This window comes from Lactuca virosa, chromosome 1 (genome assembly GCF_052849685.1).
Source record: "Lactuca virosa cultivar CGN04683 chromosome 1, Lactuca_virosa_CGN04683_v6, whole genome shotgun sequence".
NCBI classification, from domain to species: domain Eukaryota; kingdom Viridiplantae; phylum Streptophyta; class Magnoliopsida; order Asterales; family Asteraceae; genus Lactuca; species Lactuca virosa.
In genome coordinates this window covers 236945896-236962735 of record NC_136426.1, presented here as the reverse complement: position 1 = coordinate 236962735, position 16840 = coordinate 236945896, and the positions used below count along the sequence as shown (strand labels likewise).

The following is a 16840-nucleotide window of genomic DNA, read 5'->3' as shown; positions in this document are numbered from 1 at the left end:
ACTATATCATTTACAATGGATAATAGGTGATTGTGATTGGTGGCATGGACATTGGTACGAATTATATACAGACATCTATATGTCTTGGTTTCATCTACATTGTAAATCTCAAGCTTTCTTCTTGATCACACTCAAACCCAGACCAAGGAAGCCCTTGACCATAGGCTTAACTGATTAATAGAGAAAATTTGAAGTAGGATGTTATAATAAACAAATCAACGAATGTACATCGCTCCTAATGCATTGTCTACAAAAAAAAATCAACTTTATATGAATGATATAACTATAATAGGGTAGATTTGTCATAACTTTATATGAATGATATAACTATAACTGGGTAGATTTGTCATAGTACAATGTTATAATGGAAACAAATGAAAGTAAAATGTTATATAAAAAAAAGGTAAAACTGATCCATTGTTTTTACATCGGCCATACCCGGCCAACGGACGGGTATAACACTAGTTTGATAGGTTAACAATTCGATTTCCCTACTTTTGGTCACTATCACCTACCTTTTGATTTAGATTTTCACAAAATAAGTAGTCAATCATAATCAATTGTGATCCCTTTTGCCCAGGCTTTAATCCTGCATCTAATTTGGATTGACAAAATTTCACGATTGGGCCTTTTAGTTTAAAAAAATTCTATTACATTATGAAATTTTTTTGCATCAATTGTCACTTTCAACAAAAATTGGCACGCCAATGGTCCTTATGTATAATGTCTGTTATAAAGAGACGTTAAGTGTCCCCATAAGTATCATTTGTAGAAATTTTAAAAAGTTTATTAAATTTTGTATTAATTATCATAAATCAAATAAAAAGGCAAAAAAAAATTAAAACTTAGAAAAATGTAATATTTATATAAATAAAAATTAGAACATACTAATTTTAATCAACATGCAAATATATTTTTTTTTAATATATAAAGAATTTTTATATCTAAACTTTATCTAAAATATTTAAACTACAATACATAATTAAATATTTTATTTTTTATTTTTTATCTAAAAATATTTGAAGTATAAAAACATCATTTTATCTACATTTAACTTTTACGTGATATAATTTGAGATATTTATCTCCACAGAGTTAGTTATTTAGCATGTCGTGTGTGAATATTTAACTATTTTATTATTAGCTAACAAGAGTTTTTTAATTTTGCTTTGAAAAGATTATGTCTTTATTAAAGAATATATTCAAAGTTTGAGAAAACTAAATAACTTTATTAAATAAAATATCAATTTTTTATCGAATTAAGAAAAATTTTATCGTATGTCATTTGCATTTAATTGATAACCAAACCAGTTAAATCGATAAATTGAATTTTATTTTGTTCTAATTCAGTTAGTATTTTTAAAGTCAATACAATTCATTGATCGTACAGATTTTATTGTTAATTGAAGACAATAACGTACTTGTATTATGAAACCAAAACGAAAACATACTTTTACCTTCAATTCAAAACCACATATTTTTATTTGTAAACAAAATAGCAACATAGTGTTATTTTTATAATAACATATTTTTTATAATAACGTATAATTTTTTTTATAAAAATAACTATATTTATATAAGAAAAATAAAGATAAACCAATTATATCACGTAAAAATTAAATATATATAAATTGATGTTTTTATATTTCAAATATTTTTAAATAAACAACAGAAAACAAAAATATTTAATTATGTATAGTAGTTTAAATACTTTTAGATAAAGCTTAGATAACAACAATTATTTATATATTAAAATAAAATATCTTTGTATTTTAATTAAAATTAGTAAGTTTTATTTTTTATTTATATAAATATTACATTTTCTATGTTCTAGTTTTTTTTTTTTTTTTGCCTTTTTGTTTGATTTATGATAATTAATACAAAGCTTAATAAACTTTTTTAAAAAATACAGATGGTCCTTATACGAAGTTTCGGAAGATTCACAATTGGTCTTATACGAAGTTTTAGAATATTTTATAAATGGTCCTTATTGGGACATAACGTCTCTCTAACAGACGTTATACATAAGGACCATTGGCGTGCCAACTTTTGTCAAAATGGACTATTTATGCAAAAAAAAATAATAATAATAATAATAATAATAATAGTAATAAATAAATAAATAAATCATAAAGGACATTTTAAGGGGAAAAAATAAACCAAAAGGACTATTCATGAAATTTTGTCTATCTTTTTTTTCTAAGAAAATATTTTTACAAATATATAGACAATATGAATTTTAGGGCCTTTAAAAAGATAAAGGCTCGGCAGTCACCCATGTTGTCCGCCGGCTGAGTCAGACCTGAATAAGCTAAGTCCATTAACGTCGCTTACACTTTTTTTTATACCTATCATTTGTAGCTTCCACAAATAGAAGCATCTTAACTGTCTGCAAAATTTCCTCTCTTGAACTCATGTTCTCTTCCTCCATACTTCTTCCCGATCGATGATTGACCAAGACTGGGACCTATTTTCACCCCTATTTTCATATAAGAAATATGAAAAAGGTCATATTGCCCTTATGTGCAAGGCATATTATGAGAGTTAAGGGGATGTTTCTAACGGCCGCTAGCCCAAAGGTACAATAAAACAACGAAATAGAGACCAACAATGCATCCAGTCAATCATCTGTAAAATACATATCTTTTTTAGAGAGCATATGGATCATTTTTGTAGTTTAGTCTAAATAAAGAGTAAAACAACATTTTCCGTCCCTCGTTAAACACTGAATCTGAAATTTTTATCCAAAGGTTGTATTTGTTGCAGTGTAGTCCAAAAATATCTGTTTTAAATGATAAATTACACCAATCGTCCCTCGTGCATATCCCAGAAAGCGTTTAGTCCCTGTTTTCAAAAATTAACTCGGACCGTCCCTCGTTTGGTTTAAACTTATATGTTTCATCCCTCGTTAGTTTAAATCTGCACAATTCATCCTTTGCTTAACATAAAATGACTATATTGTCCTTACTGTTTTATTTTGTTTTTATAGGAAAAACAAAAAATAAATTTTAATCCTTTATATTTACATTTATTAATAATTTATAAACAATTAAACCTATCACCCCCCCCCCCCCCATTTACCTACAAATACCCTAATTCTCCATTCACACTTTTCATTGTCCCTCATCTCCCCTTAAAATCAAAATCTGGCGACCGGAGATACAACCACCACCAAACAGAGGTAGCGGTGGCGGTCGCCGGAGGTTAGTGGTGGTGGTGACCGGAGGCTAGTAGTGATGGTAGTCTTAAGAAATTTTCCAATGGCCGAATACAAATGGCCCACATATTTAATAAATAATATTTTTAATGGATTAGTAATTAACAATTAATAAATAAATCAAAATTAAATAAATAAGGGCAAAACGGTCTTTTTATGTCCAGATGGATGAAATGTGCGAGTTTTAAACAAACGAGGGACGATCCAAATTAATTTTTGAAAATAGGGATTAAACGTATTTTCTGGCATATGCATGAGGGACGAATGGTATAATTTACCCTTAATGATTTGGTTGTCATATCTTTCCAAGGCAATCTTATTCCTTTGACGTGATTCAGGGCATGTATTTTTAAGAGTAAATTACACTAATGGTCCCTATGGTTTAGGGTAATTTGCGTATTTGATCCCTAATTTATATTTTTAACTCGAAAAGTCCCTACTGTTTGTTTTTGTTACGCGCTTGGTCCCTGTCTTACCTAAAAATACCATTTTTCCCTTGATTTTTTTTATTTATTTAAATAAACACATTCCCAACCCCACCCCCTCACCTTATCTTACCTACCCCATTATTTTTTCTTGTTTAAATAATAGTCTTTTTAGGTAAGATAGGGATCAAACGCATAACAAAAACAAACAGTAAGGACCAAATGCGTAAAAAAACAAACAGTAGGGACCTTCGAAGTTAAAAAAATAAGTTAGGGACCCAACATGCAAATTACCCCAAACAATAGGGACCATTCATGTAATTTACTCTATTTTTAATAAATAAGTTTTAGGTTTATCTTATGAAATTAATATTATTTGTTTGGTGGTTTATATCTCGGACAGTACTTTTCTTAAAAGCACTTAATGAAAACGAAAAAGTGTTTCATCACTCACATCATCCATGCAAAACAAATGAAACTGCAACATCTAAAACTAGAGCATAAACAACAGTTGCTAGATCCAAAAAAAAAAAACATTACCTTTTGTACGTACTACAGCCCATCAAGTAAGTAGATATAATCTGGCAAAAAAAATAATAATTAAGAGGAACAACAGCCAACGGACTTGATAGCGGAAACCTCTTTCCCGACATCAATCTTGTCACCTTTGGATGGAAGCGTAGTATCTTGAGCAGCGTCCATGGCTTTCTTGCTAACGATCCGATATATCTGTGTAAGCACTTCTGCAAATGCAGTCTCCACATTGGTAGCATCTAAAGCAGATGTTTCCATGAAATAGAGTGATTCCCTTTCCGCAAATGATTTGGCATCATCGGTTTGTACAGCCACCAGGTGCCTAAGATCGGATTTGTTCCCGATAAGCATCACCACGATATTTGGATCCGTGTGGTCCCGCAACTCCTTTAACCACCGCTCCACGTTCTCAAATGTCGGATATCTTGTCACGTCGTACACCAGCAGTGCTCCTACTGCTCCTCGGTAGTACGCACTTGTAATTGCACGATATCTGAAACACATACCATTCTACCTCTGTCACTTCTTTCTTTCTTTCTTTCTTATTATTATAGCATCCTACTTTCATTCCTTCCTCATCTTTTTTTTTCTATTTTTATATGTGGATTCACTCTTACAAATATAGTATACAAGAATGTACTTTTTTTGTATTTATTATAACCATAGCATCCTATTTTCATTTCTTCCTGATCTATCCTATCAAACTGAACTTTTAATTTCATGATACCTGCATTATTTCTACATGGATTGAGACATAGGGGTGGAAATTATTCGGTCCGGAACCGAAAAACCCGAAAACCAAATCGAACCGAAATTGATTTCAGACCGAACCATATTCAAACTCGGTTTTTGGTTTGGTTTGAGACCAAACCGAATTGTAAATTTGGTTTTTGATTCGAGTTTCGGTCTTATGAAGTTTAAACCAAACCGAACCGAAAAACCGAATTTCATAAATCAATTAATTCAAAAATATATTTTATATTTTATATTAAATAAAAGTATTAATTTTAAAGTAAAAATAATTTTAACCCATTTACTCTTTGGATCATTTTGTATGAAACTTTAGATCTTTCTGTTTGTAACTTTAGGTTTCTATATTAAAAACATTTTAATTTATGTTTGAAAAATTTTTAAGTTAATATTTGGTTTCCTTGGTTTTCAAACCGAACCAAACCGAATTAGAATTCGGTTTTCGGTTTGGTCTAGAAAGTTTGAATTCGATTTGGTTCGGTTTTCGAATTAAACAAAAAAAAATTCAAACCGAAGAAATCGATTTGAGGAAACCGAAAAACCAAAAAACCGAACCGATTCCCACCCCTATTGAGACATACGAATAGTATACCCAAGAAATAGCAATGTACTTTTAATTGTTTGTTTATTACACCATCCTACTTTCATTTCTTCCTTTCCTATTACATAGTTGTCATTTCAAGAATCTTCATTATTATAGCACGCTTGCAACTGTGTGATGCTTGCATATACGGATTCAGACAACTAGACAAGTTACTCTTATAAAATGAAGTGTTAAATATAAGTAATAGCTAACTATTTGTTTATTATAGTATCCTACTTCCATTTTTCCAATTACAACATTATACTTCCAAGAATCTATCCAATTATTCCGACAAGTTAAATGGTAAATGCAAGAAATGCCAATAAATTTTTGTTTCTGGTTCGATTTCAGACCACATCCTGGAGAGGAGAGAGGTGGGAGGAGGAAGCTAGGGCATAGAGGATTTTGCACCCCAGAAATCAGAAATCAGAAGGTGATAACTGTTGGAGCATCCATTTCAGGAATAAAGAGAAGAAAGAGAAAGAGGAGATGGTTTGCTCCTACCAAAAAGAAAGAAAGGAGATCTATTTTATTTTATTTTTTAATTAAAATAAGTTGAAACAAATAGAAAAGAAAAGGGCAAAGAAGTCAATTTCATGTGGTTCATGGACCAACCTTGCAAGTTTAAGAAACCACAGGAATCATGTTAGTCAAAAAAAAAATTAGCAGGGACTAAAGTTGTGACTTTTGGTAAACCAGGGGATCATTTATTTAATTTTGTCTTTTCTTTATTTGTTTATTATAGCATCCTACTTTGATTTCTTAATATTGCAGCTCTATACTTTGAAAAATCTATTCTATATCAATGCATCAAAAAAGTTAAGCAACGTCCTTTATTATTTATTTGTTTATGAGAAGAATGTTGTCCAAATACAAATCAATCTTTGCTGCATATACAGACTCAGACAGGTTACTCTTATGGAGACAAGAGTTAAATGCAAAAACCCTGACATACTTTTTTTTAGTTGTTAGTTATAGCATACTTCTTACAGCATTGTACTTTGGAAAACCTATCTAATTATAGCAATGCCATCCAAAAACAAAAAACAATCTTCACTACATATACAGACTTAAGCAAGTTACTCTTACAAAAAGAAGGGTCAAAAGCAACATACTTTTATTTATTTGTTTCTCATTTCTTCGTGTTACAGCATTGTATTTTGGAAAATCCATTTGGTTAAAGCAATGTCATTTACAAAGCAACATTCACTGCATATATACAAGTTGCTCTTGAAAACAGAAAAGCTTAGGTAAAGGGTTCTCATTGAGCTAAACTAAAAAAATATATATATCTTAAACGATTATAAAAGTAAAACAACCATTTCTTTTCTCTCTCTTTAACTTGATATCCAAGGAATAACAAACAGCTAGGTTCCTACTTAAAGTTCAATATATATATATATATATATATATATATATATATATATATATATATATATATATATATATATATATATATATATAGTTAATTTAGCATTTGATATATATATATATCAAATTTAAGAGCTGGTTAAGAGCTGGTGGTTTATGTAGTTAATTTAGTTAAGAGCTGGTGAATATTTCCATCTCTAGACTCTAGTTAAGAGCTGGTGGTTTATGTAGTTAATTTAGCATTTGATATATATATATATATATATATATATATATATATATATATATATATATATCAAATGCTAAATTAACTACATAAACCACCAGCTCTTAACTAGAGTCTAGAGATGGAAATATTCACCACCACCCATTGGGTGTTGTTATTCACACCTAAAAGTAGGATCAAAACCATTTTTGAAAGTTAAAACCGCTTTGACTAATCTGACACTTACCATTAGGAACAAACATTAGGGTATAATAGATTTTACATTTATGGTCCCTCGTGTTGTATAACAACGTCAACTTTGATTTTCATCTTTTATATTTTTAAATATAAATAATCAATCATATATTAGCAAATTTTACATATACCGTCCCTTCTTTTACATATAATTTTATATTTTAATTCTTTATATTACGTAATAAAAATAGTATTAAATATATGATAATGATTTTACATATTATTTTTAAATATAAATTTGTTAACAAATTTTACATATATAGTTCCTATATTTTACATATTATTTTATATTCTGTTTTTTATATTACTTAAAGTAAATAACTTTATTTTACATATTATTTTTAATATAAATTACATATTTATATTTATAAAACTAATATATCGTATATTAATATTAGATAAAATGTAATATTTTTTAAGATATGAGATTGACAATTTTTTTCTTAATTATTGTCTTTTTGATCTTCCATATTTAGTCGTGAAATAGATAAATCTAACTTGCTGATCAAATGGAATGATATGTTCAAATCTTACATTTATAACCATCTTATTTATATTATTTAGATGCTTTTAGATTATATTTCACGACATTATAGTCGATCTAATATAAATCCTTGATAATTGTTATTATATTATTCATATTCATCTTTTTATATTAATTTCAAGTAGATCTTTAAATTTTGAGTTATACATTTCAGGATGTGCTAATATCTTGTTGTATAAATCTGACTAAATTTGAGGCCAATTATCTTGACTAAATTCGAGAGAAAGAGCTATTGACCGAAATTCAGAATTTTCGCAATAACTTAACAATTGAATCAAGTGGTATATATATATATATATATATATATATATATATATATATATATATATATATATATATAATAAAAAAATTTATTATATATATATATATAAACTAATGATATAAATATATAATAAAATTTAAAAAACAAATAAGGTGTCATTTTGAACCAATTTAAATAAATTATATATATATATATATATATATATATATATATATATATATATATATATATTAAAAATTAAAAGGTTACATAATTTAAAACTATTTATATAAAACAAAGCATGAGTATAATTTGGAATATTCATATAAATAAAAATAGTTGATAGTTAATGTCACCTAAACCTGCTTATTTCCTCCATGCTTTGAACAATTTTCTATAGACTTATTATTTGATGTGATGTGGTGACATATGTTAAATTTATCACCACCATTAGGCATTAGGCATTAGCATTTAGCAATTGTCATTTTCCTATTCCCACATTTCTCGACACCCTTAGCCCTGTTTGTTAACAGCCTTATAGACTTATATCAATGGAACAAAAACCGAACAACACCCCAAAAGATGGGACAAGGAATATAGTCTATAGATCTCTCTCTTGCTTGTATAAAAGCCGTAAACGCCCTCCTCAATCTCAATCACCGTAGCGTAAATTACCCTAAAATTTTTGTTCAGTCCCACATAGCATAACAAACCTAAGGCTCATGGAACAGAAAAAGGTTCAAGAGAAACTGAAAAGAGGGAAACATTATATAGAATTCATGTCAAATATAAACTTGAGCATCGAAATGGCATGATTTAACATTGTGGATTATTATTACTTTTACTTAGGTGCTGTTTGTTTTTTCTAAGGCAAAATGTCTGCGATCTGCGGACCACATCTGTAGACCTCTGCAGTAGAAGAGGTGGACCAAACGTCTGCAGTCTGAAAAAAGAAGACTGTTTGTTTTTTTAACATCTGCGGGCTACTAAAATAAACTGAAATCTAAATAAACTGATTTTTTTAAACTTCAAAGTGATTTTTTAATATTTTTATGACTTTGTTATAAATAATTAATGAATCTAGATCAACTTTTATGTATTATTGTATAAAAAATAAAAATAAAAATTGTATGAATTAACGTATATATTTGATAAAACCAACAACTTTGGTTGCAAAGTTATAAATAAACATTATAATTAGTGATCAAAGAATTTGATACATAAATGGATGAAAATAAACTTTGATTTTTTCAATTAAATCCATTAAAAACGTACCATAAATATTTTTTCGAGAAATTGACGATACTGTATTAAATAATGTTTTACAAAATTTGGCAAAAAAAATATAAGAATATATTATGATTTTTTTTTCATATTTATATAAACAACTTCAACGACTATTATTGTAATAAATCTTTATTTATAAATTTGTCAAAAATATCATGTTTGTATCGACGAACGATTTTTTTTTTAAGTTTTGTAAAAAAAAATTTCAAATTGCTTATAATTAATAAAGTTGGAAAAAATATAAATTAAAAAAAAAAACTTAAAAAAATAAAGATATATATGTTTTTTTAGGTTAGAAGATGTCTGAAGATGTTAGAAGACTCTGGTCCACATCTGCGCCAAGAAGAGGGCGCGCAGAAATTTTTAGCTCTGCAGTCTTCACAAAAACGCAGTCTTCACAAAAACAAACAGTCTGCGAAGGCTAATGTCTGCGCGGCGCAGACAGAAGAGGTCACGCAGATCTGCAAACAAAAAACAAACACTACCTTATTCTTTTTTGTATATCCCACCAACAGTTCAGGATCCTACCCTTTCGACACTGACTTAGATAACAAAAGAGCTCATAACACAGACTAATTAGTAACACCCTATAAGAAAAACAAGTAGCAACCATTACTACCACTTGAGCATAAAAACCTATTTTACCTTTTCTGAATGTTTAAGAATCTACCGCTAGTTATAATAACTAGAATCTATAAAACACATGTATTTCATTAAAAAGGGAATAGAAAGGAACATGTCACACGATAGGATTTGGTATGTAAGCATGATAAATGTCAGAATCCCCATTTTCTATTTTTTTCTGTAAATTTTTGTTGCTTTGGTAGTGGCAGCTTTAAAATAAATAGAAACACATGCATATATATATATATATATATATATATATATATATATATATATATATATATATATATATATATAAAATCACTCTTTTATTAATTTCTTACTGACAGAACTTTTAAAAAAAACATTTATGATCGAAATGCATTTTTTGAAAAAAAAAATTACTATATCTACTATTTTGAAACTATTTCTATGTAAAAAAAAACGTAAATTATGAATATTCAGATTGTTATTTATTGAATTTTTGTATAATAAAAACTGAGCCCCTTAGTATTTAATATACATATTTGAAAATAAGTTATAAATACTTGCAAAAATATGTAAATCACCCTTCTTTCATTTATTATTCACTGATGTTTTCAAAACTACTTTTAAAACATATTAGGATGAAAATGCTAGTTCTTTGAAAACATTTATTTACAAGAGTTTAGTCAGAACTATTTTTCTTTTAAACTACGTTCATGTATTAAAAAAAAAATTTAATATTTAACTCAACCTCTATTGATTTCTCTGTAAATTATTTTTTGTATCATAAACAGATATTTGAAAATAAACTATAAGTAATTGCAAAATATCTAAATTGCCTTTTTTATTAAAACTTTTCAAGAAATTTTTTTAAAACGTTTTTTAGTACATATCAGGATGCAATCATGGAATGCTATCTTTTTTAGAAGATTTTTTTTTTTTGAAATTGTACTAGAACTACTTTTAGATTTTTAAATAAAAATAAAAATTAAAAAAATTAAAAAAAAATCTGAATATTCAAATATCCCTTTATTGGTTTTTTTGCTTGTAAATTACTGTTCGTTTTATAAATACATGTTTGAAGATAAATTTAAATACTTGCAGAAATATTTACATACTGAATTTCATTTTTGCAGAATATTTTTCAACAAACTATCTTTAGTACAATTACAATACTAGGTAGGAAATACTAATTTTGAAGAATACTTATCTTAAAAATTTTGTTACACCTACTTTTTTAAAACTATTTTTGGGTAAAAAATTACAATTACCCCTTTAAAAAATAAAAGAGTGTTGGACTAGTTTTTAACAAGGAAGAAATGCTTAGAACTGAATTCCATTGGCTTTTTAAGGAAATGTTGAAATCCGTATGTCTAAAGATTTTGTGAATACCACCGAAAAACCATTTCCTGACTCATTTGTAAAATTGGATAATTTTCAATTCCGAATCCGATCAATCACACAAGATCCATCAACCAAAGGCCTCTTTAGCATCTATAAGAGTTTTAATCATGTGAATGCAAAACACTTTATATGAAAAAGACAGACCTTTAATAAATGTACCAGGAGAGAGAGAGAGAGAGAGAGAGAGAGAGAGAGAAGACCAAGTTTTTAATAAAAATGCTAAAAATTGCGTCATGTGGCCAGTTATTTCTATTGGTTACAAGGTGAATACCACCATTGGGGCTCTATGCCTATCAATATCAGCAACCATAGTATCCAACTAAAAATAATGTTTGCATCTAACTCTACTTACCAAGAGTAGTAAATGCCTTATTCAGTATATAATTATATCAACATGCTGCCAAGACTTGGAAAGATCAGGGTAACTGAAGCATACATTCAAAATTGAATCAAAGACCAAAACCTACAATTCAATCAAAAAACTAAATTCAAAATAAATTATTCTTTTATATTTGAAAATTGGAATGGGTGTTCAAATCACCTAGTGATTTTGCTCCATTTTCAATTAAAGTATTGAACCCATGGAAATGGAGTTTGGCAAGCATACCATATAACATATAATAACATGCTTTTCCCCCTTTAAATGTTGGATAAAGTGTCATCTAGAGAAATGTTTTTTTTTAAAATAGATGTATATTTGAGAAAATGACAGCATACTTTGATATTGGAAGGAGAAAATAAATTAGGGGAATTCTAAAAAAAGGTTAGGACCTAATGAGAAAGCCTCATTTCCGTGACCTTCTCTATTAAGTCATTCTTTCTGCATTAAGTAAAAAAGAAACACTCATATATAGCTTACGGGATTAAGTAATGTCCCCATTAAGTACATTATCACAAAACGTAACATTCGCATCCATATTTGGCACATGTTAACAGATTTTGATTTATACAATATATGTATTGTTTTTATATATTCAAATAGCCAAATATCTGTATCCCCATATTTAAAAGAATCATATATAATAAAATACATTGTTGAACAGATGTTAAAACTACAAATGGAAACAACTTACAGTCAGATAAGATATTCTGGTGTATAAGAATTTTAGTGATCTTAAAATTATTAAATTTACTCTTATTACTTATACAATAAGGATGAAAGATAATCGAAGTTTTAAGCAGAATCACAATGAATATTCAATCTGATTTTTAATTCAAGATGTTCATCACATCTTTCAATCTACTCTACACCAATTAAATCCTACCAAGTCATATTACTACTGTTTGCTTAACTTCATCAAGAGAACCTAATAGACCAAAACCGAAATTCAAATATAAACCTAAATCAGAAATCAAAAATCAAAAACAAAAAGAGAAGGGAAAAGCAAGATCTGAGTAAAAATGAGAGAAATTATACCTTTCTTGTCCAGCAGTATCCCAAATCTGAGCTTTGATGACCTTGCTATCAACATTCAAGCTTCTTGTAGCGAACTCAACACCGATGGTGGATTTGGACTCGAGGCTAAACTCATTCCTAGTGAATCGTGAAAGTAAGTTGGATTTTCCAACACCGGAGTCGCCAATCAAAACCACCTTGAAAAGGTAATCGTAGTCATCCTCAGCTCTGTATCCAGACATATTCACAATCTCTTACTCAAAACTAATTTCAGATTTGTATAGATCCCTCCCTCTGCTTTTCTTTCTTTTCCCTTTCCCGTTCGTAGAATAATAAGCGACGAAGTGGGACGGTTTCTGGTTTCGTGTGTACTTGACCCGTTTCTCTGGGCTTCCAAATAGGAAAACACCCAGACGATTAGTGAAATAAGTCTCAACTTTTGAACTTTTGAAATTGCGAATCGTCGGTATCTTTGATACTACCAATTCTGCGATATAAAAGGGATTGAGAAAATTCCATAACAATACGGGATATTTTTGTTGTTAGGATATGTTACAACAGTTACACCTAGTAATGAAATAAATAACTTTTAATATCGGTAGACAATTTATTTGAATGGATTATAAAATATTTAATGAAATAAGGGGTGTTTGTGATAGGGATGTTATCCAAGCCAGAAAAACCAAATAAAAGGTGGTTGTCTGATTTTGTGTTGACTGGGTCTGGTCAAACGTTTTTGTCTGACTCGGTCCGGTCAAAGTGTTTGATTTGTATCTGACCCAACACATAGCACTTACTCGGTCCATAAAAATGGCTAACTCGGTCCACCCAAAAAAGAAAGCCGACCGACTAAATGTAGAGATGCCAAAAAGTCTTGTGGGACCCCGTTCCCATGGGGGCCCTGTCTCGTTTAGGGGTATTTATTAAAAAAAATCAGGGCTTGGGGTAAGGTTAACCCCCATTTTAATTTCCGAGGCGGGGCAGAGGTGGGCAGTCCGATCTCGAAACCCTCATGGGGACCCAGTTCGTAAATTATACATTTACTTACATATATTAATTATATAAATATAATAAACAATAACATGATTTTAAGCTTCTAAAATTCAACAAAAACATATTTTTAAGTTGCTAGTATAATGTTTTTAAGATGTCATAAATTTATTATTTTTAACATGTAAATTTCTACTATAAATAATTATTTGTTACCTAAAAATAGTTTTTTTAGCTCAAGCAACAACTTCTTTTAACCCAAAAAAAGACAACCCAAAATCAATCGGGGGCGAGGGCTGGGGTAATAAGGGGGATTTGGGGGCGAGGTGGGGGTGGGGGTAGAAAGGTTGAACATTTTGATGGCGGGGGAACGGGGAAATTTCAGAGGGGGGGGGTGCACTTCCCGTCCCGTTTGCCCCCGTTGACATCCCTAACTAAATGAATAAAAGAGACATGCTTCCCCCCCCCCCCTCTTTTACCCATCGATCCTGCAGATAAAAATCAAAATCCATAGGGATAAAGTTTCTAGATCACTACGAACGCGAGGAACACCAAATTTCTGGAAACACTATGAAGGCTTGGACTAATAGACAAATCTAAAGGAGAAATACAATTGTTGGCATATCTAAAATCGGAGAGCATCATTCGCCGTCTTGAGATCTTGGACTTAGGTCGATTTCGTCGAGAGTTTCAACAATGGGAGTAGTTCCTCCATGATAATGCATACCAAAAATCCCCAAATTTCGAAATAAAAATATTTGGATCTTCATCAGAAATTCAACATGTAAGGTTGGAACTCAAATCCAAATTTGTTATTTGTTTGAATCGATGATATACAAATGACGACGAGAATAGGGTACGACCGCACCATGGGGCAAGGCAAGTTGGGTTACCGCCCTAGGCCTCCTCGCTAAACCTCTGAGCCCCTTAAAGTTATGGTTTATATATATATATATATATATATATATATATATATATATATATATATATATATGCACTTTAGTAATAAACGTACTTGGATATGTTATTCTGATTTCCAAACCGAGCTAGTGTATCCGCCTCTTTTGGCTCTTGCTCCTATGGTATCTCATTCTTTCATCTTTGTTTCTAGTTTTTCAGTTCTCATGTAACTTTGAAATATTTCATCTCTATACTCTTGCAAGCATTAAATTGATTTTGAATTTTTTATTGTCACTTTATTTCTGGATAATAAAATTTAAATTTTCAACACCAACGGTTACTTTGTAAGTTTTTGTTTTTGTTCTTTGATGATTATTCAAAACAATAATAAAAAAAAAGTTATGTGAGTATGGTGTGATCCTAGTTCTTTACTTTTAGAATATAAGTTTTTGTGTAAAAGTGTATTTGGAAGTTTTATTATGTTTTTTTATTTTTTTTTTTGTCTTTACTGTATGTTATTTGATTACTTGTTTTTTCATTTATTATTATAAGTTTTTAGTTCCCTTATGAGTATTTGTATTATGTTGACAGAAATGAGGAAATCATTACTTGTGTTTTCTTTAAAATTGTCAGTTTTTAGATCCCTTAAGAGTATTTGTACTATGTTGACAGGAATCTGGAAAACAAAGCATAGTCATTGAACTATCCTTTCTCGACTAAGATTTAATATTAAATACAAAATTTTACAATGTGGTTTCTTTTTACATGTAATGTCATTAGATTACGTATAGGTTTAGATCACACCACTAGCTTTGTGTGGTGTGATCAAAAGGCTTATTGTGGATATATAAAGGCATATAGACTATCTTATTTGTAGATATTAGAATGCAAAAGGTATTGTATATTGTATCTATAAACGAACTTTTAATCGTAGTTATATTACTATAATTTTTCGTTTTCTTTAAAGGAGCCTCATTGTTTCTTTCACCATGAGCCCTAAATTCGCTTGGACCATCCCTGGAATAGGGGTATGGAACTCAAATCCAAATTTGTTCTTTGTTTGAATCGCTGATATACACATGACGACGAGAATATGGGTAGAAGACGGAGGGATATGATGGTCGGCGGTATATATTGTCGGCAAATGAGTTTTTTGGTTTAGGTTTCCATATCTTAAAGATGAAAAAATATATAAATAAAGAGATAGTTTATGTGTAACATCCCAAAAATACCAATAAAATTTTTTATTTTTAAATCATCAAGTTTACACAATATTTCTTCCAAAATCAACCATAATCAAACGTATCACAATCATCAGAGTAAAATAACAATCATCAATGTGGAAAATCGTCAAGGGATGTTATGCAGTCAAGTCGGACTCTTCCTTTTGGAACTCGAAGCACCTGAATATGTTTAAACCACAAAACTATAAGCACAAATCTTAGTGAGTTCCCCAAAATACCACATATCATACATATCAATGGGCCCAACCCTACGTGAACGCTATGATCCAACCATAGTCGTACATTCACTCCCAGATTACAGCCCAACCGTAACCTTTCTGTCATGATCCAACCATGGTCTTCCATGCAAGTCACAAAGACAAACAAGTGCTGTGATCTAACCACAGTCTTTCATACAAGTGTTGTTATCCAACTATAGTCTTTCATACAAGTGTTGTGATTCAACCACAGTCTTTCATACAAGTGTTGTGATCCAACCACATTCTTTCATGCAAGAGTCATAGAGACAATCTAGCAACCTACATAGTATAGTGAGAAGACTCGTATGTATCACGAAGTCAGATAAACCACAGCTCAATGCCACGCAATCGGTGCTACAACACACCTATCGAATCAAACAAGTTCCAACCTTAGTCTATACTCTATAACTAGCAATTTGACCAAAAGTCAACCCATGTCAACAAGTCAACGGTCAAGGTCAAAGTCAACAGCCAACATTTCCATCAGTTGACCCTCACATCGTGACCAACCCATGGTCACGTCGTGAGAAACGCACTCAACCTGGTCCCAACTCAGCCAACTCAGTCTCGATCCAAGCTATCGTCACGTCGTGACAAATTTTGTCCAAAATAACCGGGAAATTCCCTAATCGTCACGTCGTGACAAGGAAGTTATTACGTCGTGAAAC

At 30.0% G+C, this 16840-nt stretch overlaps 1 protein-coding gene across 1 annotated transcript; it reads right to left on the bottom strand.

Moving 5' to 3' along the window:
* Positions 1-4047: 4047 nt before the first annotated feature.
* On the bottom strand, positions 4048-13320 carry RABA1D (RAB GTPase homolog A1D). Its single transcript, XM_079084159.1, has 2 exons — positions 12821-13320; positions 4048-4668 (listed from the first exon to the last, which is right to left on the bottom strand). Exons 1-2 carry the CDS (start codon positions 13039-13041, stop codon positions 4242-4244), a joined length of 648 nt encoding a protein of 215 aa, XP_078940285.1. The 5' UTR covers positions 13042-13320; the 3' UTR covers positions 4048-4241.
* Positions 13321-16840: the final 3520 nt, after the last annotated feature.